Source organism: Numida meleagris, chromosome 3 (genome assembly GCF_002078875.1).
Source record: "Numida meleagris isolate 19003 breed g44 Domestic line chromosome 3, NumMel1.0, whole genome shotgun sequence".
NCBI classification, from domain to species: Eukaryota; Metazoa; Chordata; class Aves; order Galliformes; family Numididae; genus Numida; species Numida meleagris.
The window spans coordinates 33,912,937-33,934,661 of NC_034411.1; the positions used below are offsets into that span (position 1 = coordinate 33,912,937).

Sequence of the window (21,725 nt, forward strand, 5' to 3'; positions counted from 1 at the left end):
GTTTAAATAGAATGGGAGTGTTAACGTAATAATGAATGAGATTTCAGAACATTTAAGGACATAGAAAGAAACAGAAGGAAAAACAAGCTTTGGGATTTTTTTATTATTATTTTTTCCGAACAGCCTGAGAAAAAGAAGAGCTAGCCTAACAGAATAAAAACGACAATGCAAGGAAAGATGGGTTTATAATGAAATGGATGCGGTAGATTTTACTTTGTATATTTTGTGCAGGCTCGCTACCAGTATGTGAAGGAAAGAGCGGAAAAGATAATTTCATTTATATAAGGGAGAGGAATATCCAGTGTGTGTGCAATACTTTTTTAACAATGAGGAGGAGTGGAGGAGACTGCGGTTTTAAAAAGACAAAGTGGCTTGGTGTGTGTTGGTGAGCAATTGAGTCTTCTGGCGGAATTGCAGATGTCTGCAAGTGTATCTCAGAGAAGTAATGGCTGTGGTTCTTGTAAAAGAAAGCTGTGATACAGCATTGCAGTGGACTAATGCAGAAGACCCTAGGGGTGTAGAGAAGCATTCTTTTTTTAAGAAACAGCACAGAAAGCCTTTCTGGAACAAGATCAAAATTTGCCAGGGACTATTCTGTGCTGTTTATCACTAAATAGAGCAATTGCAAAGTTTTTTGATAGGAAGGTATATTGCTTGGAGGTTCTTTGTTTTTCTTCCCCTCAAAAATGGCTTGAGATTTCTGCTGAAAAGGCTGCTAAGACCTGAAGCTAAAGCTTGCATCTGTACCCTTGGGGCCTTGACCCCCAAAGAACATTCCAGTAGAATACTGACTGCCTTGGTATAGTAGTCTCTCGCCTCTTGGAAAGCAGAATAAAAGCACATGCAGTGGCAGATTCTGTCTTCAGGAAACAGAGTAGGAGATATTCATGGAGCGACTATGACCATGAATAAAGCTGCAGGCCCTTGTCAAAAGGGCATGTCAGGATGTGCTTTAGTAGAGATGTTTTACTGGGTTATCTCAGATAATTGACAAAAATATGAGTGTTTTTTCTTCGACTGTTTAGCAGCTAAGTTTGGTGAAAATATTCAGTTCAAGTTATAAAGGAGAATTAAACCTATTTTGCTTTTGACAACCACTTGATGTTTAAAGCATTAACGGATTCACATTGACTTAGTTTATTTGCCTTAATTATGTCCAGTGTGCAAATGAGGCCACAGATTACTATGTAGTTCAATCCATCATCAGAAGTTTCTCTCACAGAAAACCACTCTCAGGGTTGACAGTGCAGCACATCTACTTGCTGCTATTTCTTCGGTTCCCAAGTAGCTAGTAAGTAGCTTAGTTGGTATTTATAGACTTGGTTCCCTCTTGTGGAAGGGGAAGAAGCTACAGGCAGAAGCAAACAGTTTCTCTGGACTCGTTAGGCAGTATTTGTAATGTACTAGCCAATCTGAAAATACTAGAAAATAATGGGATTTCAAGTAGTAAGATAGCACTTGTTCCTCATTTGCTTATATATTCTCATGCAAAACTTCAGTTTCTGAACCAAATGTTTTTTTTACAGAGTGAATCAAGATAATGAGTCCCTGATATGCTTGGAGATAAATGTGTTGTGGTTTCTTTTCAATTGAAGTTATCCCTAAAATAAAATATGTTCCACAGTACTGTGCTATGTAGATGATCAGCGTGAGGAAAAAGGAAAAATGCAGGCTAGCACTGCTGAGCTGTGGCCTCACTCACTCCTTCAGGCCTCACTCCTTGGCTGCCTCACATAGCTCAGGAGCAGCCTTACTCCACAAGTGTTTTGTGCATTGTATGTTGCTATGGGACTTGGTCTAAAAACAGACTAAAACATGACTTTTTAGTGGATGACTGCTTATATTTTGACATGATAATTATGATTTTGATACAGAGAGAGAAGGATGCAGGAAGTAGGTGTGTGATTTCTATGGACTCCAACAGTACAAGCATCTATGATCCTAGGAATCCAGGGCATGTGAAGACCTTCACTTTCGACCTGGCATACTGGTCTCACAGTGGCTTTCTGAAGGATGAGAACGGTATGCTCATCTCAGCGGGATCTAACAGTTATGCAGGCCAGGTAAGATTTTATTCGAAGAGCCAACTAACAGCAGTTGTAAGTAATACACAATTTTAAATAGGTCATTTATCTTTGTTATTTTGTTTTCTTCATTTTCATTGTGATTAACATTCCAGCTGAGCGCTGTGTGCAGGTTTGGGTACCACAGTATAAGAAGGATATAAAACTATCAGAGAGCAACCAAAGGAGGGCTACAAAGATGGTGAAGGGTCTGTAGGGCAAAACTTGTGAGGAGCAGTTGAGGTCCCTGAGTTTGCTCAGCTCAGAGCAGAGAAGCTGAGGGGAGGCCTCATGGCAGCTGCAGCTCCTCACAGGGAGTGGAGGGGCAGCGCTGAGCTCTGCTCTCTGTGACAGCGACAGGGCCCGAGGGAACAGCATGAAGCTGTGTTAGGGGACGGGCAGCTGGGGATTGGGGACAAGTACCCCACCAGAGGGCGGTGGGCATGGAACAGGCTGCAGACATAGTATTTACATTTCAGGTGGTCCTGTGTGGAGCCAGGAGTTGAACATGATGATTCTTGTGGGGTCCGTTCCAACTTGAGATATTCTGTGATTCTATGAATGCAACGGATTGCCATCTCACTGTTCACCGGTTTGAAGCATTATCTACATCTTAGTTATATTTCTTTTATCCTGGAACTTATCATAGAATCATAGCCTGGGTTGAAAAGGACCAGAATGATCATCGAGTTTCAACCCCTCTGCTGAGTGCAGGGTTGCCAACCACTAGACCAGGCTGCCCAGAGCCATGTCCAGCCTGGCCTTGAATGCCTCCAGGGACAGGGCATCCACAACCTCCTTGGGCAACCTGTTCCAGTGCGTTACCACCCTCTTGAGTGAAAAACTTCCTCCTAACATCTAACCTAAACCTCCCGGTCGTAGTTTAAAACCATTCCCCCCTGTCTTACCACTATCCACCCACGTAAACAGTCATACGCCCCCCTCCTGTTTATATGCTTGCTCCCTTCAAGTACTGGAAGGCCACAATGAGGTCTCCCTGGAGCCTTCTCTTCTCCAAGCTAAACAGGCCCAATTCCCTCAGCCTTTCTTCATAGGAGAGGTGCTCCAGCCCTCTGATCATCTCGGAGGCCCTTCTCTGGACATGTTCCAAGAGCTCCACATAATTCCTAAGTGTGTTTGTAAATCCTGACTGTTCATTAAAACTGTCAGTGGGGACCCTCCTACCAGACAGCAGCACTTTTGTATGTATTTACCTGTTCATCTTTGATGTTGGATTTGATCATTTTTTAGAGAGAAGTCTTTCATGATCTTGGCCAAGGAGTGCTGCAGAGTGCCTGGCAGGGTTACAACGCAACTCTCCTAGCATATGGACAGACTGGCTCGGGGAAGAGCTACTCCATGATTGGTTGCGGTGCAAACAGAGGATTGGTTCCCAGTGTGTGTGAAGAGCTCTGCAAAGCAATCCAGGGTCAGGAAAAGAACAAGCAGTACCAGGTGAGATTAGCACAAATTGTCATTTATTTCCAAAATCTCTCCAGATGGTACTGTAGAGACTTTAAATTCAGATTAGTAAACTTAGGAACAGTGGGTATATGGAACAAATTACTGCACAAACGTTAGTGGACTGTATTAAAATGTTAAATGAAAAGTTCACAGAATCATAGAGATTGGAGGGACCTCTTGAGATCACTGAGTCCAACCCCCCTGTTAAAGCAGTTCCCTATAGTAGGTTGCACAGGAGGGCATCTGGATGGGTCTTGAATATCTCCAGAGAAGGAGACTTCACAGCCTCTCTGGACAGCTTGTTCTGGTGTTCTGCCACCATCAAAGTAAAGAAGCTTTTCCTCCTGTTTGTATGGAACTTCCTGTGTTCCTGTTTGTGTCCGTTGCCCCTTGTCCTGTCATTAGGCACTGCTAAAAAGAGCGTGGCCCCATCCAATTGACACATGTGCTTTAGATATTTGTAAACGCTGATAAGATCCCCCCTCAGTCTTCTCCAGGCTGAACAGGCCTAGGCCTTTACTCATAACGGTGATGCTCCAGGCCCTTAATCATTTTCTATCTCTCTGCTGGACTCTCTAGAAGCTCCCTGTCACCCCGTCAGCTAATAGTTCTGTCAAAAATTAACATTTGATCTTCTTGACTTTTCTACAGATGCTGTCTAGATGTTAAATAATATTTATTGAAATGCATCTTGTGATATAGCCTACCTAAGCAATGAGGATTATATATGCAAGGATAAATTAAGGAAATGCTGGAGAGGAAGCAGAGTTGTGATAAAACAATATGTATCTGATAAATAACTGATTCAATTAAAATGACATAGTGGGTTGGGATGAAGGGAAGTTTAGATCCAGGTAACCTGTGTAATTTTTACAATGGGATGACGCTCCATTCCAAGGATTTTTTTCAAATGCATTTTACCTTTTTGTTACTTCTAATCCTTACAGATTACTTTCAGCATGCTGGAAATATATAATGAACAGGTAATTATCTTGCTTTGTTCCAGTACTAACAAATCTTAGTTTTCTGTGTATGTTTATGTATTTTCTGCATATTGTGATCAGAAAACAATCTTTTGTTCTCCTAACATGGCCCTACTGGGCATGTTGACTCAAAGGATGTGGGCAATATCTGGACCCAGCAGCATCTTTTTGCTACTTGAGCTACATGAGGGTCTGGTAGCAAAGGTCTTCTCGGATTTCTAAGTTATGTTGCTATCCAGCTACCAGAATGGGATGGTGAGAGTTATATGGGGTATATCTCAGACCAAAACTGGGTGACTGATACAGCGCTGTCCTTTGCAAGAGCTGTTATACCAGAAGGCACGTTTCATCATGCAGAGGCAGTGCAAGAGGCACCCATGGAGCAAAGCCAGCAGTAGTTTGGGCAGGAGGCCTCATCTGCCACCATAGCCCCCTTCCAGCAGCACCCCTGGCTGCTCTGCACACCAGTCCTTTTCTCCTTTAAGTATTTGGCTTCTTTTTGAAGAAAAAAAGTGATTCAGGAGATTAGATTTTTATTTACACTGTTTTTCTTTCGCTCTTCATGTTATCTTCTTTTTGGTAGACATAGGACATGTTAGTAATTGCAAACGTGTAACCTGTTGGAAAGGATGTTCTTTTGAAGATGGTGTATGTCTCCGAAGATTGCATTTTTAGCTTTCCTTCTAAGATTTATGCATTTTTGCCACTTGTTTGTGAATTCTTTCCCCTGAACCATCCTCCTCATTAGTTTTGGGACATCTGGCCAATTTCTTTCAAATTTGATGCAGTGGTCAAGAAAGAGAGGGAAAAAATGAATACACAAGAAAACAAACAATTACTTTTGGCAGCTCATGGAATAAGCTTTTTTAAACTTCTCATAATAACTAAATAATTTTGCAGGCATCTTAAGTCTGCAGATATAAACTTTCAATGTAGATCAAACTTTCCTGCAAAGTAGAACTCTATGGGAATGAATTTCTAAATGTGGGAAATCTAAAACAGCTAGCACATGGTCAGCAGTAGCCTGTCTTTTAAAAATTATTTTATCTTTACTAAGAGTAATATTTTTTTCTTATTTTAATAGAATATTTCAACTATAAATCTCTTTCCACAGGTAATAGACTTGCTGTCTAAGACCAGGAAGCCTGGAGGGCTAAAGATTAGAGAAGACCAGCAACAAGGATTTTATGTGGATGGTTTGAAGCTGGTGCCTTGTGATAATTATGCACAGATTGAGAGGTTAATGGATCAAGGGAATAAGATGAGAACAACGGCTACGACCACCATGAATGCTTCCAGCAGTCGATCCCACATGGTCATCACGATCCAATTCAAACAGGTAGCGTTAAGGCACTGCTTCCACTGTGTTTCTTACCTCTACCACCACGGAACAGGTGGGTGATTGTGTGTTAGGTTTCCTCTCCCCAGGCTGCTGGGCCAGCCATGACTGCCCATAATTTTGACACTCACACACTGTTCATCACTGCTGCTCTGGAGTTTTATTTACTAATGTTGGTAAATAAAACAACAGAATTACTCGGAGAATCTGCACAGGGTACCTTTTTCTGTGTCTTGATAGTATCTGAAGCACTGATTTGGTGACCTGTCCTTATGTTGATGCTATGTTTTAACAGATTTTCCTAGATGAAGCTATCACTAAGCAGTCAGTTATCAATCTGGTGGACTTGGCAGGAAGTGAAAGGCAAAAATCATCAGGATCTGAAAAAGACAGATTGAAGGAAGGAACACGTGTAAATCTAAGCCTAACCACATTAGGGAATGTCATCAGGTAATCATTTTTTTTTTTTAATATCTCTGTCTGTGAGGTAGAAAACAATTTCTGTGTATGAAAAAACCTGTCTCAATTCTATTAAGATCTTCCTTTCAGTGTGGTTGATAAAAGTACTTAATGAATAAGCACATGGAAACAAAAATATTTATTTGTTTACTTAGTTATTTTTCCTGTCTCCATGCCCTGTGAGAGCTTTCCAGGCAGTGGCAGAGGAGAAGCAGCCTGACAGGACCACTGCTCAGTGTGCCATATGTCCAGGCTCTTCTGAAACTCTGAACTGAGCCATTCAAAGCAGTTCTTCCAGTCTGAATGTCTTAACAATAAATTATTTAAGTTATGTATGAATGAGAGTCTTTTTTTTTTGTTCCTGTAATGCATCTACTGCAGTATCTAATCTGGCTTTTATTTCCTAAAATTGCCTTTATATGTACGCTTATGTTGTTCATCCCTTTTCGCTAAACCCTTTATTTTCCTGTAGTGCTCTGGCTGAGGTAGCAACAGGAAAGAAAGTGCTGCATATCCCATACAGGGACTCAGTGCTGACTAAACTCTTGCAATCTGCTCTTGGGGGGAACAGCAGGACAATCATGGTAAATTGATTCTAGTCAATGTTTTTTCCTGATTTCTAAGATCATTGTTTGTATTGTGGACCAGATGTTGTATTCCTAAGAAGGATTAATCTCCATAGGATCTTTGCTTTGTCTCAGTTGAATTGTGTATTCCAGCATCTTTGTAGAGGTGTGTATATATATATATATATATTTTTTTTTAAGTACCCTTAAATGATAGGAAAATAGGAATAGAAAATTTGCATGTGTGAAAATGTTAGCTTTATACATAAATAGTCTTAAAACAGTTTAATTTTCTTCAAATACTACCTTTCTTAGTTTAGTGATGGTGTTGTGAATAAATTTGAGGACATTCTACAACTGTTACTTGTACAGGAACTACCAAAGTATTTTTGATTTTTTTGGGTTAAGCTGGAGTCAGTAGGATTCTGACACCTGTGGTATTTTTTTCGAAAACTACCTATATTTTCTCATCTTTCCTTCTCATTTCTGACAAAAGTGTTAAAGAGAGTACATTTTCAGCCAGATTTCTAGGATGCTAGGGTTCTCCTTTTATGTTTCAGGACTTAGTGGTATATTTTCCCATGTCAATCTTTTTCTGATTTTTGGAAGTATTTAAAACTGTTTAAACAAATGTCATTCAAAATCTAAGGGCAGTTAATACTTTTGTATGCTTGCAGATTGCGGCCTTGAGTCCAGCAGATATCTGTTATGAAGAATCTTTGTCAACTTTACGATATGCTGAAAGGTGCACTTCTATAATTTTTTCTCTCTGGTTTTTGGTGCAAATTGCAGTCAGATGTTGGGTAAAATGACAAAAGATATCAATTCTAAGTGATCAACAGCTCAGAATGATGGAGGAGTGAATCTGTGAAGAATCTAGAACAGCGTTTTAAGAGATGATTTTTCATTCTTATTCATGAATAACATACATTTTTAAAACTAGACTGGATGACAAAGGAAACTATTTTTCCCTGAATCTCTCTTCTGAAGGAGAAAGCTCCTGCTCTCCTCCTTTCCTTTCTCAGACTCAGGACTGGAAATCTCTCTTTGCAGTCTTTTCAGTTGGGCTTTGTCTGCAGCTCAGAGATCTTGCATCCACAGCAGCCTGGCAGCCAGCAGGTGTCAGGAGTAGGAGATTTATTATTCACAGCACTGGTTCAGTTCTGCAAGCAGCTGAATTGCTTTCATGTGTGCAGGTTAGAGTTAGATGGAGAAGGGGAGGATTGTACTGGGCTGGCAGAAACAAAACCAGAATGGTAGCTCTGTGTTTGTTTTAGCAGTAGAAGAGAGCATGTCAGATGCATTCAGCCCAGGGGCAAATTTTCCATCAGATTCTCTTAGCTTCTGAAGTTCCAGAGCTGCATGGGATATTTCTGAACAGAGAAAAAAACAGAAGAGGGGGAAAAAAAATTATGTTTACAAAAAAATTTTGTCCTTTTGCTGAGACTGTACTTTTGTTTTTGTTTTGTCTCTTATGTATTTTCACATTTAAAAGGGCAAAAAAGATCAGGAACAAAGCAGTGGTAAACGCAAGCCCCACAGAAAAGCTTATAAGGGAACTGAAAGCTGAAAATAACAAACTATTGTCCAGAATGGCTGGGCTCGGGAGCGCAGGGAGATCATTATCCGATGAAGCACGTATGTATTTCAGCATAAATACAGCAACTGATAACAAATAGATTTTGAGTTCCCAGAACATTAGTGGGAGATCTTTTCCGTAGCCTGTGACATGGAAGCAGTATGGTGGGAAGTAAGCTGATGTAGGTCCACAGGTGAATTTCTTAAAAAGTGGAGGGCAGAAGCAGTCAAGGCATTTATAAAATGTTGACCCTACTGTGCCAGTTCCATGTAGTTCAAAATCACAAGCTGAGGTGTGGGAAGAGGAGAGGACACACAGTGTTGGAGGCCTGTATTAACCCTGACAGGGGGATGTGTGTGGCGGTACCAGCCTTCCTCCTTCTGATTAGGACTCTGTCTGTCCCTGAGATGTGGCTTATGAGAATGGCACCTACCAAACACCTTGTTCCAGATGGGCAGCCCCACAAAGGGGATGTTCTGCTTTGTTTAGGCAGCCTAACAGCACCACTGCATTTCTGCCTCTTGATGTGTAAGCAGCAGTTGATAGCTGTGATATGGGCTTTTTTCTCCCATGTTTTTTTCCAGACATGATCAAAACAGATGCTGCTTTAAAAAAAAAAAAGACTAGCTCTGCTTTAGAGAAAGAGCTGCCTTCATTTGTGGCCCTGGTGTAGGCACGTACTGTTGTTCACAGACGCCTTATCGCATGTTGGTGGTTTGCTCAAGGTGAAAGCCCCAAACAGGTCTAAATAGGGACACAACTGAAACAGGCAGGAGTGAAAAGTATTTCAGCTTTAGGGATTATAGCAAGATGAGAGTGGACAAACATCAGAGCCAAGGGGAAGAGATGGAAACATGTAAATGGCTGATATTTGTAAATTCTTTTGATGAGATTTCACCTGAGTCAGTTCCTGTGCACGCTCTGGGCACCGAATCTTAGTGGTCACCTTCTCGTTAGAGGAGAGAACGAAGATGGCAGCTTTCATTTCCCATTCAGGATGGTGAAAGTGAGCCCTGTGCCACCCTAGGGGGCTCTGTGAGGCCAGGCCTGCTCCCGGTGTGCAGCTCTTTTCTCTCACAGCGCTTGCTGTTTCCCATGCAGACGCCCTGGTTCAAGCTGTCTCTCTTCAGCAGAGCTGCAACTGCTGGCTGAGAGCGAGGGGTGGATGCGGAGCGCGCAGGTGACGTGGGAGGCTCGGCTGGAGGAGGCCCGGCAGGAGTGGGAGCAGCAGTACGCTGCCATGATGCAGGTCAGTGCCCCAGCAGTGCGCACTATGGTTCCAGATGTCTTAAACTCCAGCCTTTTGAGTTTGGTGTTTTCTCCCATCTTGTAATCTTTAAGATTTGTTGTTCACACGCTTCTGTGCCAGCAGTGTCCCAGCACGGTTCTCTGGGGCTTTTAAGCTTGGGAAAACTGGTGATAATTTAGTCCTTGGTTGTTGCTCCACAATATCATGTTGAATTTCGCATGAGTTAAGATAACAGAATAGTCTGTCTGCTTCTACCACTGGTGTATATCATAGCTTCTTGCTTTTAGTTTGCAGTTATAAGGAATCATTACTTAAATAAAATGTGCCAGTGAATGTGCTGAACTACGTCAAGTTAACTCTGACTTGTGTTATTTCAAAGTCCTTGACAAAGAGAACCAAAGATTTTCCCTTTAAAGCCAGTTATAATATAAACACCCTGGAACTTGGTGACTGAATATGTATCAGAATGCAATCTCCTCTTCAGTGTTTGACATTTATGTTTTGGGGGCGGATGTTCTTATGTAACCTGCTGTATGGTGATGATTTTTCTTGTCCAAAAAAAAAAAAAAACCACCAAAAACTAGAGCTCTATGTATAATATTAGCTGTTATTTCAAGCTTTCGGATGCACCCCACTGAAATTATATATTTCTCAATTCTTGCTCAGGAGAAGTGGATGATGGAAACGTTCCCTTATCTCCTGAATATCAATGAAGATCCTCAGCTTTCATGGGTTCTCAAGCATTTCATTCAGGATGGTAAATGTCCTGAAGACAACATATGAATAGTGTGTTCTGTGCTTTGACACTGACATAAAAGAACTGTGGTCACACTAGATTACTCAGCCATTTGAATCAAGATTATTTTCTTTATTTCTTAAGCTCTTGCCACCTTTTTTTTTGCTATTAAATATGTGCTCCTTTTGAGATCAGAGCAAGCTGAAGAATTTAATTGTGAGAAGAGTTTCTATTGCAAAAAATGCTATGATGCACTAGAAGAATAAGTCATATACAGTAGAAAAATAAGTCATAATATCCAATTCTGTTGGATGTTGTCTACTTCAACCCAACATTTTTAGGGGAAGAAAATATGAACTCTCATTTTGCAAGCTGATAATCCAACGCTAACCAAGCTCCTCCTACTTTCCTCCTTATTGCCTGAGCGTCTCATCCCCTACTCTGTAGGCTGTTCTTTTCTGGTTTTCCACCACTAACTTTGGGCTAGACTTAACAGAAATATGACTTGATATTTGTAGATCAGGTACTCCATTGCACATGAGGTATTTAGTCTGGATGTTCTTCAGCATTTGCTGGTAATGGACCCCAGGAGTTTCTGAGGGCTCCCAGATATGTTTGTGATTATTTTAGTGTGTGGACCCAGAGGCCACATGGAGTGAATCATTTTTGTTTCTTAGGATTAAGTCTTGTCTCTAGAGATAATAACTGACTATTGTCATATTCAAGTAGCAACACTGATACGAAAGGTTTGTGCTGAGCACAGCTCTTCACACTGATGCAAAGGAGAAAAGATAAAAAGGAATGCAAAAGCTTCAACACTCTTTACCTATTGGTGTGTAAAGCATATATAATTTATAGTGGAAAATGCTTTTTTTTTTTAAGGTGCTTATGATGTTGGTCAGTCAACCTCAAATGCTATAATCCTAAGAGGTTTGGGGTAAGTACATTAATTTATAGAAAACAAGACATTTGCTTCTGTGATCCTCTTGTTTTTTGGAGTTGTTTAATTTTAACTTTTTTTTTAATTTAAGGAAATGTAATAAACTGCATAAACATGGGATATGATTGTTTTGAACTTTTTATGGAAAGCGAGAGGCTGTAGTGTATAACTAATGAGCTTCTTATGTTTCTAGAAATTGCCATTCTTGTAATGACAAAATGTGAAGCCAAATAGGCACTTAGCACAAAGTCCCACTGCCTCTTGAGTGGCAGCCTAAACGTATCATCTTTGAAATTATGATTTACTGTTCTATGAGGGTTCTCAAATTAAAAACAAAAAGTGAATCACAAGAAAATTTGACATCTTTCAGCATTTTGGACAAACATGCTACATTCACGAATGCTGATGGCAAAGTTACCCTAACGCCACAAGATAAGTGTAAGGTCGTTGTGAACGGAGTGACCATCACAGGGGAAACAGAACTGCAGCACTCAGTGAGTATCTTCTTCGAGCATAGAACAAAATTGTAAGTCCAAACCAAGGACTCAGAATGAGCACTGCATCTTCCAGCAGAATCATATGTCTAAGGGAAGGTAAATTTTATTTATTTATTTAAAATCAATCCAGTGGAGCAGTCTTGCTCCGAAGGAGCTGGCCTCAGAATCTTTGTTCAGCTTCAGAATGTTTTTTTGGTACAGACGTGAATAGCCTCTGTGCCTTTCTTATGGAAGTCTTAAGCAGTTGGTTCTGTTTTTATCCAGTTAGCCCAAAATCACATGCACATATCTGTACTGTGAACATGACAGACCAGAATCAAATGAATCTTAGCAAGGTCCGTGTTCACCCCAAACAAAGGTGTAATTAACCAGTCCTTGCCAGAGGACTTTGTGGAAATGGTAACTATTACTGTACTTCAGTGAAGGTGTGCTCTCTTCTTTCACAAGGGAGAAATCCACTACTGACCACTGAATGCGGTGACACTTGACATGTTGTATCCATGACTTTAGAGCATCCTTTGTCCAAACCTTTCAGGATCGTGTTATTTTGGGATCAAACAGTGCTTACCTCTATGTCGGACCACCTGCAGAAAGAACAGAGGAGGACCTGAGCAGATACGACTACGATTTCTTTCAGTCCGAGCTGGCAGCAGCAGAAGGTTTCAGTGTGGATAAACTTGGTGAGCATCATTGCTTGTGCATGGGGTGACATTCTGGGGGACTGGTGTTTCATTACCTTGGATCACGTGCAGACATCTTCAAAATCTGCCTTGTCCTTCTGCACCTTGCACGCTGTTCTTGCTGTGGGCTGGAGGCTGTGCAGTGCTGTGCACGGAAGCAGCCATGAGTCACACTAATTGCTTGATACTTATCTAATGCTTACAATAGAAAGAGAAATGCATTTTGTTTAAATTTATTTTACGAGTTTGTATGTTGTTTCATGAAACCAAAGGCTTGTCTAACAGCTGTTACTTGTTTATACTATTGTGTTCCTAAATAATAACATGTGCATTTGCCCTGCATCTCAGAATGAGACTTACTTGCAAGCCATTTTAACATGTTTAGTCCAGTGAAATGTTTGGTTTGTAAATATGAAATAGACAATCCTAAAATCCAGAGAATATTTACTGTAGATATTCTGCATTCAGGTATTTGTCATTCTTAAAGAACCTGGGGGGTTGTGTGTTGTTTGTAATTGTGTACTAATCTGCTTGACCATTTTGAGTTACTAAGTGGCTCTTAGATCTCTCTTTTAACTCCATCCCTACAGGAACATGCAGTACAGCACGAGAGTGCAGTCAGCATAATCACGCCGCTGCCTCCAGGCATTTGGCTGGAGCACCTGTGATGAGCGGCTCTGGGAGGGCTGAGGGCACACCGAGGACTTAGTTGAGATGCCTGGTGCTCCATGGCGTTGCTGTCACTCGCACAGTGAGGGGTGCAGTGAATGTGCATCTGAGCACCTGTGTGTGACTAGCTGTTCTGAGGGAAGCTTGTGCCTAGTGTTCAGCTGTGTCACCAAAGCTGTAGGTGTTCAAAACAGGCTGAGCCAATTCCCCAAATGTATCTGCAGCAAAATCCTCTGCCTGAAGCCCACTTTCTAATATGATCCCTGGAGCATGTCCAGAGAAGGGCAGTGAAGCTGCAGAGGGTCTGGAGCACAAGTCTTATGGGGAATGACTGAGGAAACTGGACTCTTTCAGTCTGGAGAAGAGGAAGCTCAGAAGAGACCTTATTGCTCCCTACAACTGCCTGAAGGGAAATTGTGGCAGGGTGGGGGTTGGCCTCTTCTCCTAGATAACAGCAATAGGACAAGAGGCCTTAAGGTGTCCCAGTTGGAGGTTCAGGCTGGATCATAGGAAAAATTTCTCAAAAAGAGTGGTGAGGCGCTGGCACAGACTGCTCAGGGGAGATGATGGAGTCACCATCTCTGGAGGTGTTCAAGAACCGTGTGGCACTGAGGGACATGGGTTAGTGGGCGTGGTGGGGATTGGTTGGTGGTTGAACTAGTTGATCTTAGTGGTTGTTCCAACCCTAATGATTCTGTGATCAGCTTGTCAGCCTGATTCTGGAAGGGAGCTCAGCTAAGCTGCTCTTGCGCTGCCCCTCTACCCATGGGATGTGAGCAGGATGGGTGCTGAATGTCCAACTCAGAGCAGGACAGTGGCATTGGCCAGGGCTTCACATTGCATTCTGGCTGCCAACAAGTGCCCCTCTAAAGATACCTGCAGGGGGTGGCAGCCTGCTCACCTCTCTTGTTCCCTCTTTCCTGAAGGCACTGCAGGCAGCGGGCAGGATAGAGCAGATCCCAGTGTCCTGGCGGTATTTCATGACTACATCAAGCTGATGCCGCTGGTGGAGGAGGTGAATCAGATGAGCCAGGAGCTGAGGAAGGTGAGAAAGGCTTCTCCCTGGCTTCTGCGGATCACACTTGTTTTGCACGTTTTTGAGCATGAATAGGAAGAACTGTAAGAGCACCTCCCAGTGCTTTTGGCCTTCCAGTTGCTCCGTTCCGTTTTCTTTCCCCAGTCTCCCTCACCTGCTTGTGGGCAGAGGACAAACATGGGGTGAACATGAATTTGGGAGTGTGGGCTGCCAGCAGTGTTTCAGGGCCATTGCACTGTATAAATATGCAAACAGTGGCTGATTCTGTGCTTTCTAGAGAACAAGAGGTCCAGGAAGAGAGGATTCCTCCTCATGTTTGTTCTGTAATGTTGGAATAATGAGGTAGATCCAAAGGAAATCTAAATGGACAATAACTTCTGAAAATATTGCCAACTTGCATAGCTAAAGGTGTCTTGGATATGAATGTGCTGAAGAAACTTTTTTAATTAATAGGACCTCAAATTTGAATTGAAGGTGAAAAATCTGGCCTTATCAGACTTCAGAGGCCATGACCTACAAAAGGAAGTAACAGTAAAAGTGACACATGAAACTACACGGCAGGTAAGAAGGCAGAACAAGTCAGCTTGATGCACTAAGAAGAGGTTTAAAGACAAGATAAGAAAGATGCATGCTACATGCTCATTCTTGAGCCAGATGTGGTATCCTTGCAGTACTGTCTCTGCCGTGCCCTAATGGAGCTGTGCTCTTCTTTTACTCTCTCACTCTTTGATGCCTTTTTTCTGTACCACCTGACATGAATTACTCTATTCCCAAGCCACTGCTGGATCTATTCACTTCTCAGAAGAAACCCATGTACTGCTTGTTCATGGGACAGCCATTCTCATGAGTGGCTTGTATTATCTACAGTAGATCCCTGAGATGTATTAATTCTGCCCCTGAAGGGCTGTATCTGTCCTGGCATTTGTGTGTACACGTAGTCACCTTCAGACGTACTCTGTTGCTGAACTTTGCAACTGGGATGCTCCTGGTGAAGTGAAACAGGCACGTTTAACATCGACAAGGGCAGGGAGAGGCTGGAGAACCTCACAGTGAGGGCACTCGCTGCCAAGATCTCATTGATGGGTCTCTGTAGCCACCAGTGAGCACCAGGTCACATCCTTGTCGTTGAAACCTCTTTCTGCTCTGCTGCTCGATTGCAGCTGATCACCGGCTGCTTAGCAACAATGCTTCACCTTTTAAATAACGAAGGAGGGAGCTTTATTGCTCTGTTCTAAAACAAGAGGTTTTTCACAACTGATGGACAAAGAAAAGCAATTTTATATTTTCACTTCATGTATTTAATAGCACACTCATATTTTTGATAACACATTCTAATTCGTGAATTGTCAGTTTACAGGAATGTTTGATAATGTAACTTATCCTCATTTTGCCATCATCAATGTCCATTAATCTTTCAAACCATCAAAGCTGCAGTGTGTAATGCCATTGTTTTCTTGTGAAAGCATTTCCAGTTGTTCTTGTATAAAATTAGCCTGTACCAAGCTTAGATCATAGAGGTGAGGCTCTGATTGTGCTCTTTAAAAACATAGCGATGGAACTAGGAGAAGGAGCCTTTAAATTGAAGCAAAGTGATTTATTTAGATTTTCAGTGGTATTTTCTTGGCTACCTGTTGTAGGAACAAGTAATGTTAAAGCTGAAAGCAAAGGAAAGTAAGACCAAGGGAAGACTCTTAATGCAGAAGAAGTAAATTAACAAGCAGTACTGGGTTGGGCTGAAAGGAAGGTGAAAGGTAGTCATGTTCTAATAAATCCCTGGAATCTCCATGCTACGCAGCATATGATCTCTCCTTGGAGCAGAGCCTTAAGTCTCACGCTTCTTTATTGTGGATGAAAGGTCCAAACACCTGTCTGTAACACAAATCTTCTTTTTCCTTTCCTCCATTCTGCTCTGTTTATATGAACTTTGTGATAGCTTGGGCAGAATGATTTATCGTACATAAGTAGGCGGGGGGTGCCTTGCTGTTGTCAGTGTGCGTGACTGCCCGAATCACTTCATCCATAGGTGTGGGTATGGTCGAAGGCCAAGTTCATTAACAGGAAGTTCCTAATGGAGGAGCTTTACCAGCGCTTTCTGGAAGGGGAGGACCCGGCTGTGAACCAGGACAGCGATCCCTTCTGGGACCCAGTGGAGGCTGTCCACGTGGGATCTGCGCATGTCTGGCTGCAGGCGCTGGCGTACCGCATGAGGCTTGGGGAGCAGGCCGAGCTGCTCAACTCTGAGGGGCTGGAGGAGGCTGTTGTGCTGATAAACCTGTCTCCGTGCTCCAGAGAGGGGAGGTAACCATCCACAGCCTCTGTCCTGGGGTCATTGTCCTGGTCATTCCTCCTTAAGGGAACTTGGGAAGTTCACCTGCTGAAATGCTCAGCTGGGAATAAAAGCTGTAAATGCTGAGCAAAATGTGGAAGAGGGAGACTGAGATCTCACTGGTCTAAGTGGGAGTGGGGATCAGCTCCAGACTCATTAGATAAGAAGATGGGCAGTCAGTCGTAATTTCTGCCTTTGCTGAATTGCTCTGGAGGGCCCCAGGAACTGAATTTCTCACAGTCGCAGCCCTGCTGCCTGACAGCTCTGTCCCTGTCTCCAGCTGGAGCTGGCATCTCACAGGAAAGGGATTGCCAGAGACAGATAGTCCTTCTGCAGTGTCTGTGGTGAGGTTGATGTGCCAGCGCCTAGTCCTTAGGCCCTTTCTTTACACCTGCAAATCTGCAGGCTGGCATGTCACAGTGAGTTGCTCGTAGTTTAGTAACATTGCAGCCAACATTGAAGCTTCTTCATCTGAGGGAGGAAATAATTATACAGCAAAATAGATTCAGGTTAGTCCTCCTCTGTTTTGAATGGTTCTTGTGTCCATATTGTCTTTCTGGACTTTTTTGTTTTCTCTTTCAAGCGCTGCTATTTTGTGTATCATAACATCCGATAATGAAGGTTACATTGCTATCTTGGAGATCTGCAGGGTAGTTAAAAAAACAAAACAAAACAACACAGCACACCAGCTGTCACATAAACCTGGCAGATTGTTTGCTACTAAGTGATAATTACCCAAATGTTCATGTCACATAACAGCAGCTCTACTTTCTAACCCCAGCATCCCCCTCCTTTCTGTTATTACTCTGTTTGATGTTGAGCAATGACCTGGGTCAGATACGCTGAGCTGTCCTTTCTGTTTGCAGACTCTTAGGAGAGGACGAGATGGTCATTGATCCTCTGGAGCTGCTGGAAAGAAGGGTTGATTTCCAGATTCACGTTGCAGAGTGTGTTGGAGTCAAGTGGCTGCGAGGTGCTGTGGGAAGAGGCATTCAGATCGGGTATTGTGTTGCACCACTTCCCTGCTACATCAGCATGATACCACTTTGTGCTTTTGGTGAAGTCAAGAGCAGGTTTAGCCTTGCTCCTGTGGAAGCCACGAGCCCACATAACCCATTATGTGTTTTGCCTGGGTCTTTGAGCTGCAGTAAGAATTTAACCTTGAATCTTTGAAACTACAGAAGATACGCCATGTTGGCCTAAAAATATCACTCCCATTTTTTAAAACTCTTTGTTGAGCAAGGATTTTCATGGCTTTGTTATCCACAGAGAAATGGGTGGGGTGAAGCTGGAGAAATGCCCCATGGATTACTGAATGGAGTAGGCAGAAAGCTGGAGGTCTCAGGACAAACAAAGGAGTTATGAATATTTTAAAGCTTTTGTGCATTTTTGACAGCATGCCACACTGCTCCTGTCAACACAATAAGTACTAAACATTAATAAAGTACGGTGATATTTTCACATGTCCCGTGGGTGCTGAATGACTGCACAGGGCACTATATTGAGCAGGAAAGGAGAGCTGACCTTGAAATGCTGCAGTAATTGTTCCTGCTCAGCTTCTGTGTCCGTTTTAATAGCTGACCTTTTCGGAGACCAAATTGGTTTTTAATTAATTTTGTTATGCTTGAATTTTATGTCTTTAGATATAGAGTTTATGATCTTCCCCGATGCTTATACACAAAGCCTGTCTGGGAAAGCGTCAATCCGAAGATAGAAGAAACTGTCCATTTCTCAGCTCTAAATGCTTCCTATGAATTTTTGAATTATTTACAGAAAAATGCTTTAATTGTTGATTTATGGGGCCTCCAAGGTATTTCTTTCCTAAATTTTCACTTTTGAAAGTTGTGTATTACATATTTCATATTCAGTGATGATTTGTGGATAGAATCAGACCATATTGTCCATAATTATGGATAACAGAACTGTTTGCCCAGGGAATGAACAGCTCAGTTATTCACACTTTTCAGTAAAACATTAATTCAGGATATGAAAAATGGTTAGCGGCTTCCTGGTTAAATTTTAAAATGAGGATGCCGGCCTCCAGCTTGGTTGAAGTTTTAAGGAAAAGACTCTCTGTCATGAATTCATAGTTTAAGAAGAGACTGTTTATTTCCACCTTAAATATTGCACACAATGTACAATAAGGGCACCAGCAGCGGAGAGCATGTGCTGGCTGAGCCCTGAGCACGCTGTCTTTACTCTGCTGCAGAAGGTTGCGTGGAGATGGACTCCTCCCTTGATGGCCTTTTGCTCTCAGCTGAGGGCACCGTGTTGGTTGATAATCCCAAAGCTTTGACTGCGAGCAATGCTGGTCTGGTAAGTGTGCTTGCTGACACCGCCTTCTGACAAACCCACTTGATTTTAATGGGAATATGCAACAAGCAAAGGCTGCAGGGAAGCATCTAATTAAGCAGAGCACAGTCCTGCATATGAGCCTGAGTGTTCCCAGGGTACCGCTCTGGAGCGCTGTGTGGGATGACAGAGCCTGACAGGGGCTGAGAGTTACCGCGCAGCTGCAGAATGCAAGTGCTGAGCTGCTCCGTACACATTTGCTGGAGCACCACAGTGAGGTGTGTGTGCTCACACGTGTAGTTTTTATGTGTTTGTATTTCTCTGTGTACAAGTACAGGTGTACGTATGCATATACATACACACATTCAGAAAGAGATGGTAAAGCTAAAGCATTACCCTCGTAGTTGCAGAACTACTTTTGCTAGTGACAACAGGGCATCAAACATAGACTTTGCAATTGGGAAAATAATAAATGAATGTTTATTTAAAGGACTAATAAAACTATAATGAAGGAAAAAATGTCCATCTGAAGCCACTGAAAAGTTTGTTTTCAAAATTCAATATTCTGAAGAATGTAATAGTTCCATTACCCCATTGGAACATCCATTTATCTATGTACAAGTGCTTTTGATAGACAGAATCAATAAAGATTTGGTGATACTTATCTGAACTGCAATTTTCTAAAAAAACAAAAACAAAACACCACAGGATGCAGCTGTCGAGGTGCCTGAACTGTACCGGAAACTGCTGCAGATGGAACAAGAGACAGAGCTGCTGAGGGAGATCAACAGAGCTTTAAGAGAAGAAAATGCTCTTCTTAAAGACAAACTGAAGAAATGGGACACAGGACACCATGAAAGTCAGTGCCCATCACAGACTCTCTTAGTATTGCATGCTTTTGCTACAGTTCTTCCTTACCAGCACTGCTGCAGGACACAGGCTGTACAGAAAGTTAATTTATATCTCACCGGCATTTCTTTTCCCCTGACAAAGGAAATTAGCTTGCCACTTTCAAAGACGATAAATTCAGGATTATCACTTTTAGTTTATTAATAAAAGTAATCTCTTCTATTTCAGAGAAGAAATCTGAGTCACCTACCAAGGCAGTTAAAATGATGTCTGTGTCATCAAGAGACAGTGAAGAGATGTGCAGCCATCGGACCAGCTGTGATGCAGAACTTGCCAAGGCCCTTAAGACCTTCTATCACAACATGAGTGTAGTCAGACAGCAATTCCTTCAGTTGAAGCACTCCAGGCCACCGGTAAGTGCGAGTTTTGCAATAGTTTAAGCATCTGAGGCTGTTTTGTAATTCTAAGGAATTTTGTCTTAGCTTTAGGAATTTGAAAATGAAGGTATCATAGAGTCACAGGATGGCTGAGGTTGTGCTACAGTCGGTTCCTTACTCTGGAGGGAAACTCATTGTTTCCACGTGTTTTGCACAGGACCGGAGGTACTGTCTAGGCCTGTAGACTCTGTAGTCTGACACGCAGGTTAAAACCAAGAGCTGAACAGACTCAAAGGGGCATATTGCTACAGAAGTGTTTGCCTACCAGGGGAGTTATACTATAACCAAGCCTGCTGTATATCTACTTAGTGCTCTAAGGCAGTTATGTTGTCATCATCTTGTTCATAAAGTTGCTTCAGAATGATGCAATTTGGCTTTTAGACTGTGGTTGGCTCGCTATTCAGCAAGTCTTCCAGATTGTTTGGCAACAAAGCTATTACTTACTCAAGCTGGCAAGGGGACTTTATGGTGTATATTGGCTTTCTCAGTATGACCTTTTCACAAGGGTTGTAACTCTTCCTGTTACTGCTCAATAGCCCCATTTCTTGCCAGTGACACTGTATTGTTCTGATTTTTCCTACTCTATATAACCTTCAGTTATGCAGGGTAAAAAAAAGTCTTCTAAACTGGTGTATCATTTTACACAGTTTTCACTGCTTAAGGTTTTTCTGCACAGAACTAGTTAGAAACACGTAAACCTGAGTTTGCTTTGGCTCCTTAAGTATTTAGCCTAAAACACAGCTCAAAGTTGGAGAGCCATCCCAACTTCCCGCAGTCATTTGAAAGAGCTTGTATTGAGTACTGTAAATCTGCATACATAAAAGCAGGCTAGGACATTTCTTTAGAAAACATTTGTGATGACCTTTTAGGCCTTTAGACTGTCATGAACTGTTATCACCCTATTGTTTCCTTTGATAGAAGCTGCCCATTATTGTCTCTTACTCTGGCCTAATTCTTAGCTTACAGAACCACAGTGCATTTTTGATATAACAGTTGTGGGGATGCTGATCAAAGTTTTTGATCTCGGACTAGGAGACTTTATAGAGCAGATGTGTATTTCTTCAGACCTTGGTATATCTTTTTCTGCAATTGAAGAACAAAATTGTGTATCAACAAAGATATTAAATGCTTACAGGCTATTCATTTCTAAAACTCACTGCTTAATTTTTGGGTTATCTAGTAGCAAGGGTGCTTGGTGGTTATCTCAAGGACAATACATGTTGTCAAGTCACAGGAGCTCTTCTGTGCCTACATTAAAAATACATAGCCACTAGGTTAAAGTTAGCTATGAAGCTAATACATAGCTTTTCAGCTTTAAATGGCTGGTGTCCAGCCTTACTCCTTTAGATGCTGCTGCCAAGAGAATGAGTGGTGTAATTCATCTAGCCTGGATAAAGAGCAAAGCTACCCTCCCAAGCACATCCTTTCAGCTGTGGTGCATGCCATTCTTGACAAAATAACATGTAATTATGATCCTAATTTTAGTTTTTGGACTTGTAGTTTGTCCTATCACTTGTCTCCCTTTTACTCAGTTACCACCTAAGTTAACCCATGAGACCTT

The 21,725-nt window shown here is 42.1% G+C and overlaps 1 protein-coding gene across 1 annotated transcript; it reads left to right on the forward strand.

Moving 5' to 3' along the window:
- On the forward strand, positions 1,911 to 21,615 carry LOC110395706 (kinesin-like protein KIF28P). Its single transcript, XM_021390437.1, has 19 exons — positions 1,911 to 2,063; positions 3,315 to 3,518; positions 4,475 to 4,510; positions 5,625 to 5,849; positions 6,145 to 6,299; positions 6,781 to 6,892; positions 7,190 to 7,257; positions 7,524 to 7,619; positions 8,370 to 8,512; positions 9,584 to 9,702; positions 10,369 to 10,459; positions 11,321 to 11,375; positions 11,749 to 11,872; positions 12,411 to 12,555; positions 14,151 to 14,269; positions 14,714 to 14,821; positions 16,284 to 16,558; positions 17,453 to 18,902; positions 19,956 to 21,615. Exons 1-18 carry the CDS (start codon positions 1,911 to 1,913, stop codon positions 17,757 to 17,759), a joined length of 2,535 nt encoding a protein of 844 aa, XP_021246112.1. The 3' UTR covers positions 17,760 to 18,902; positions 19,956 to 21,615.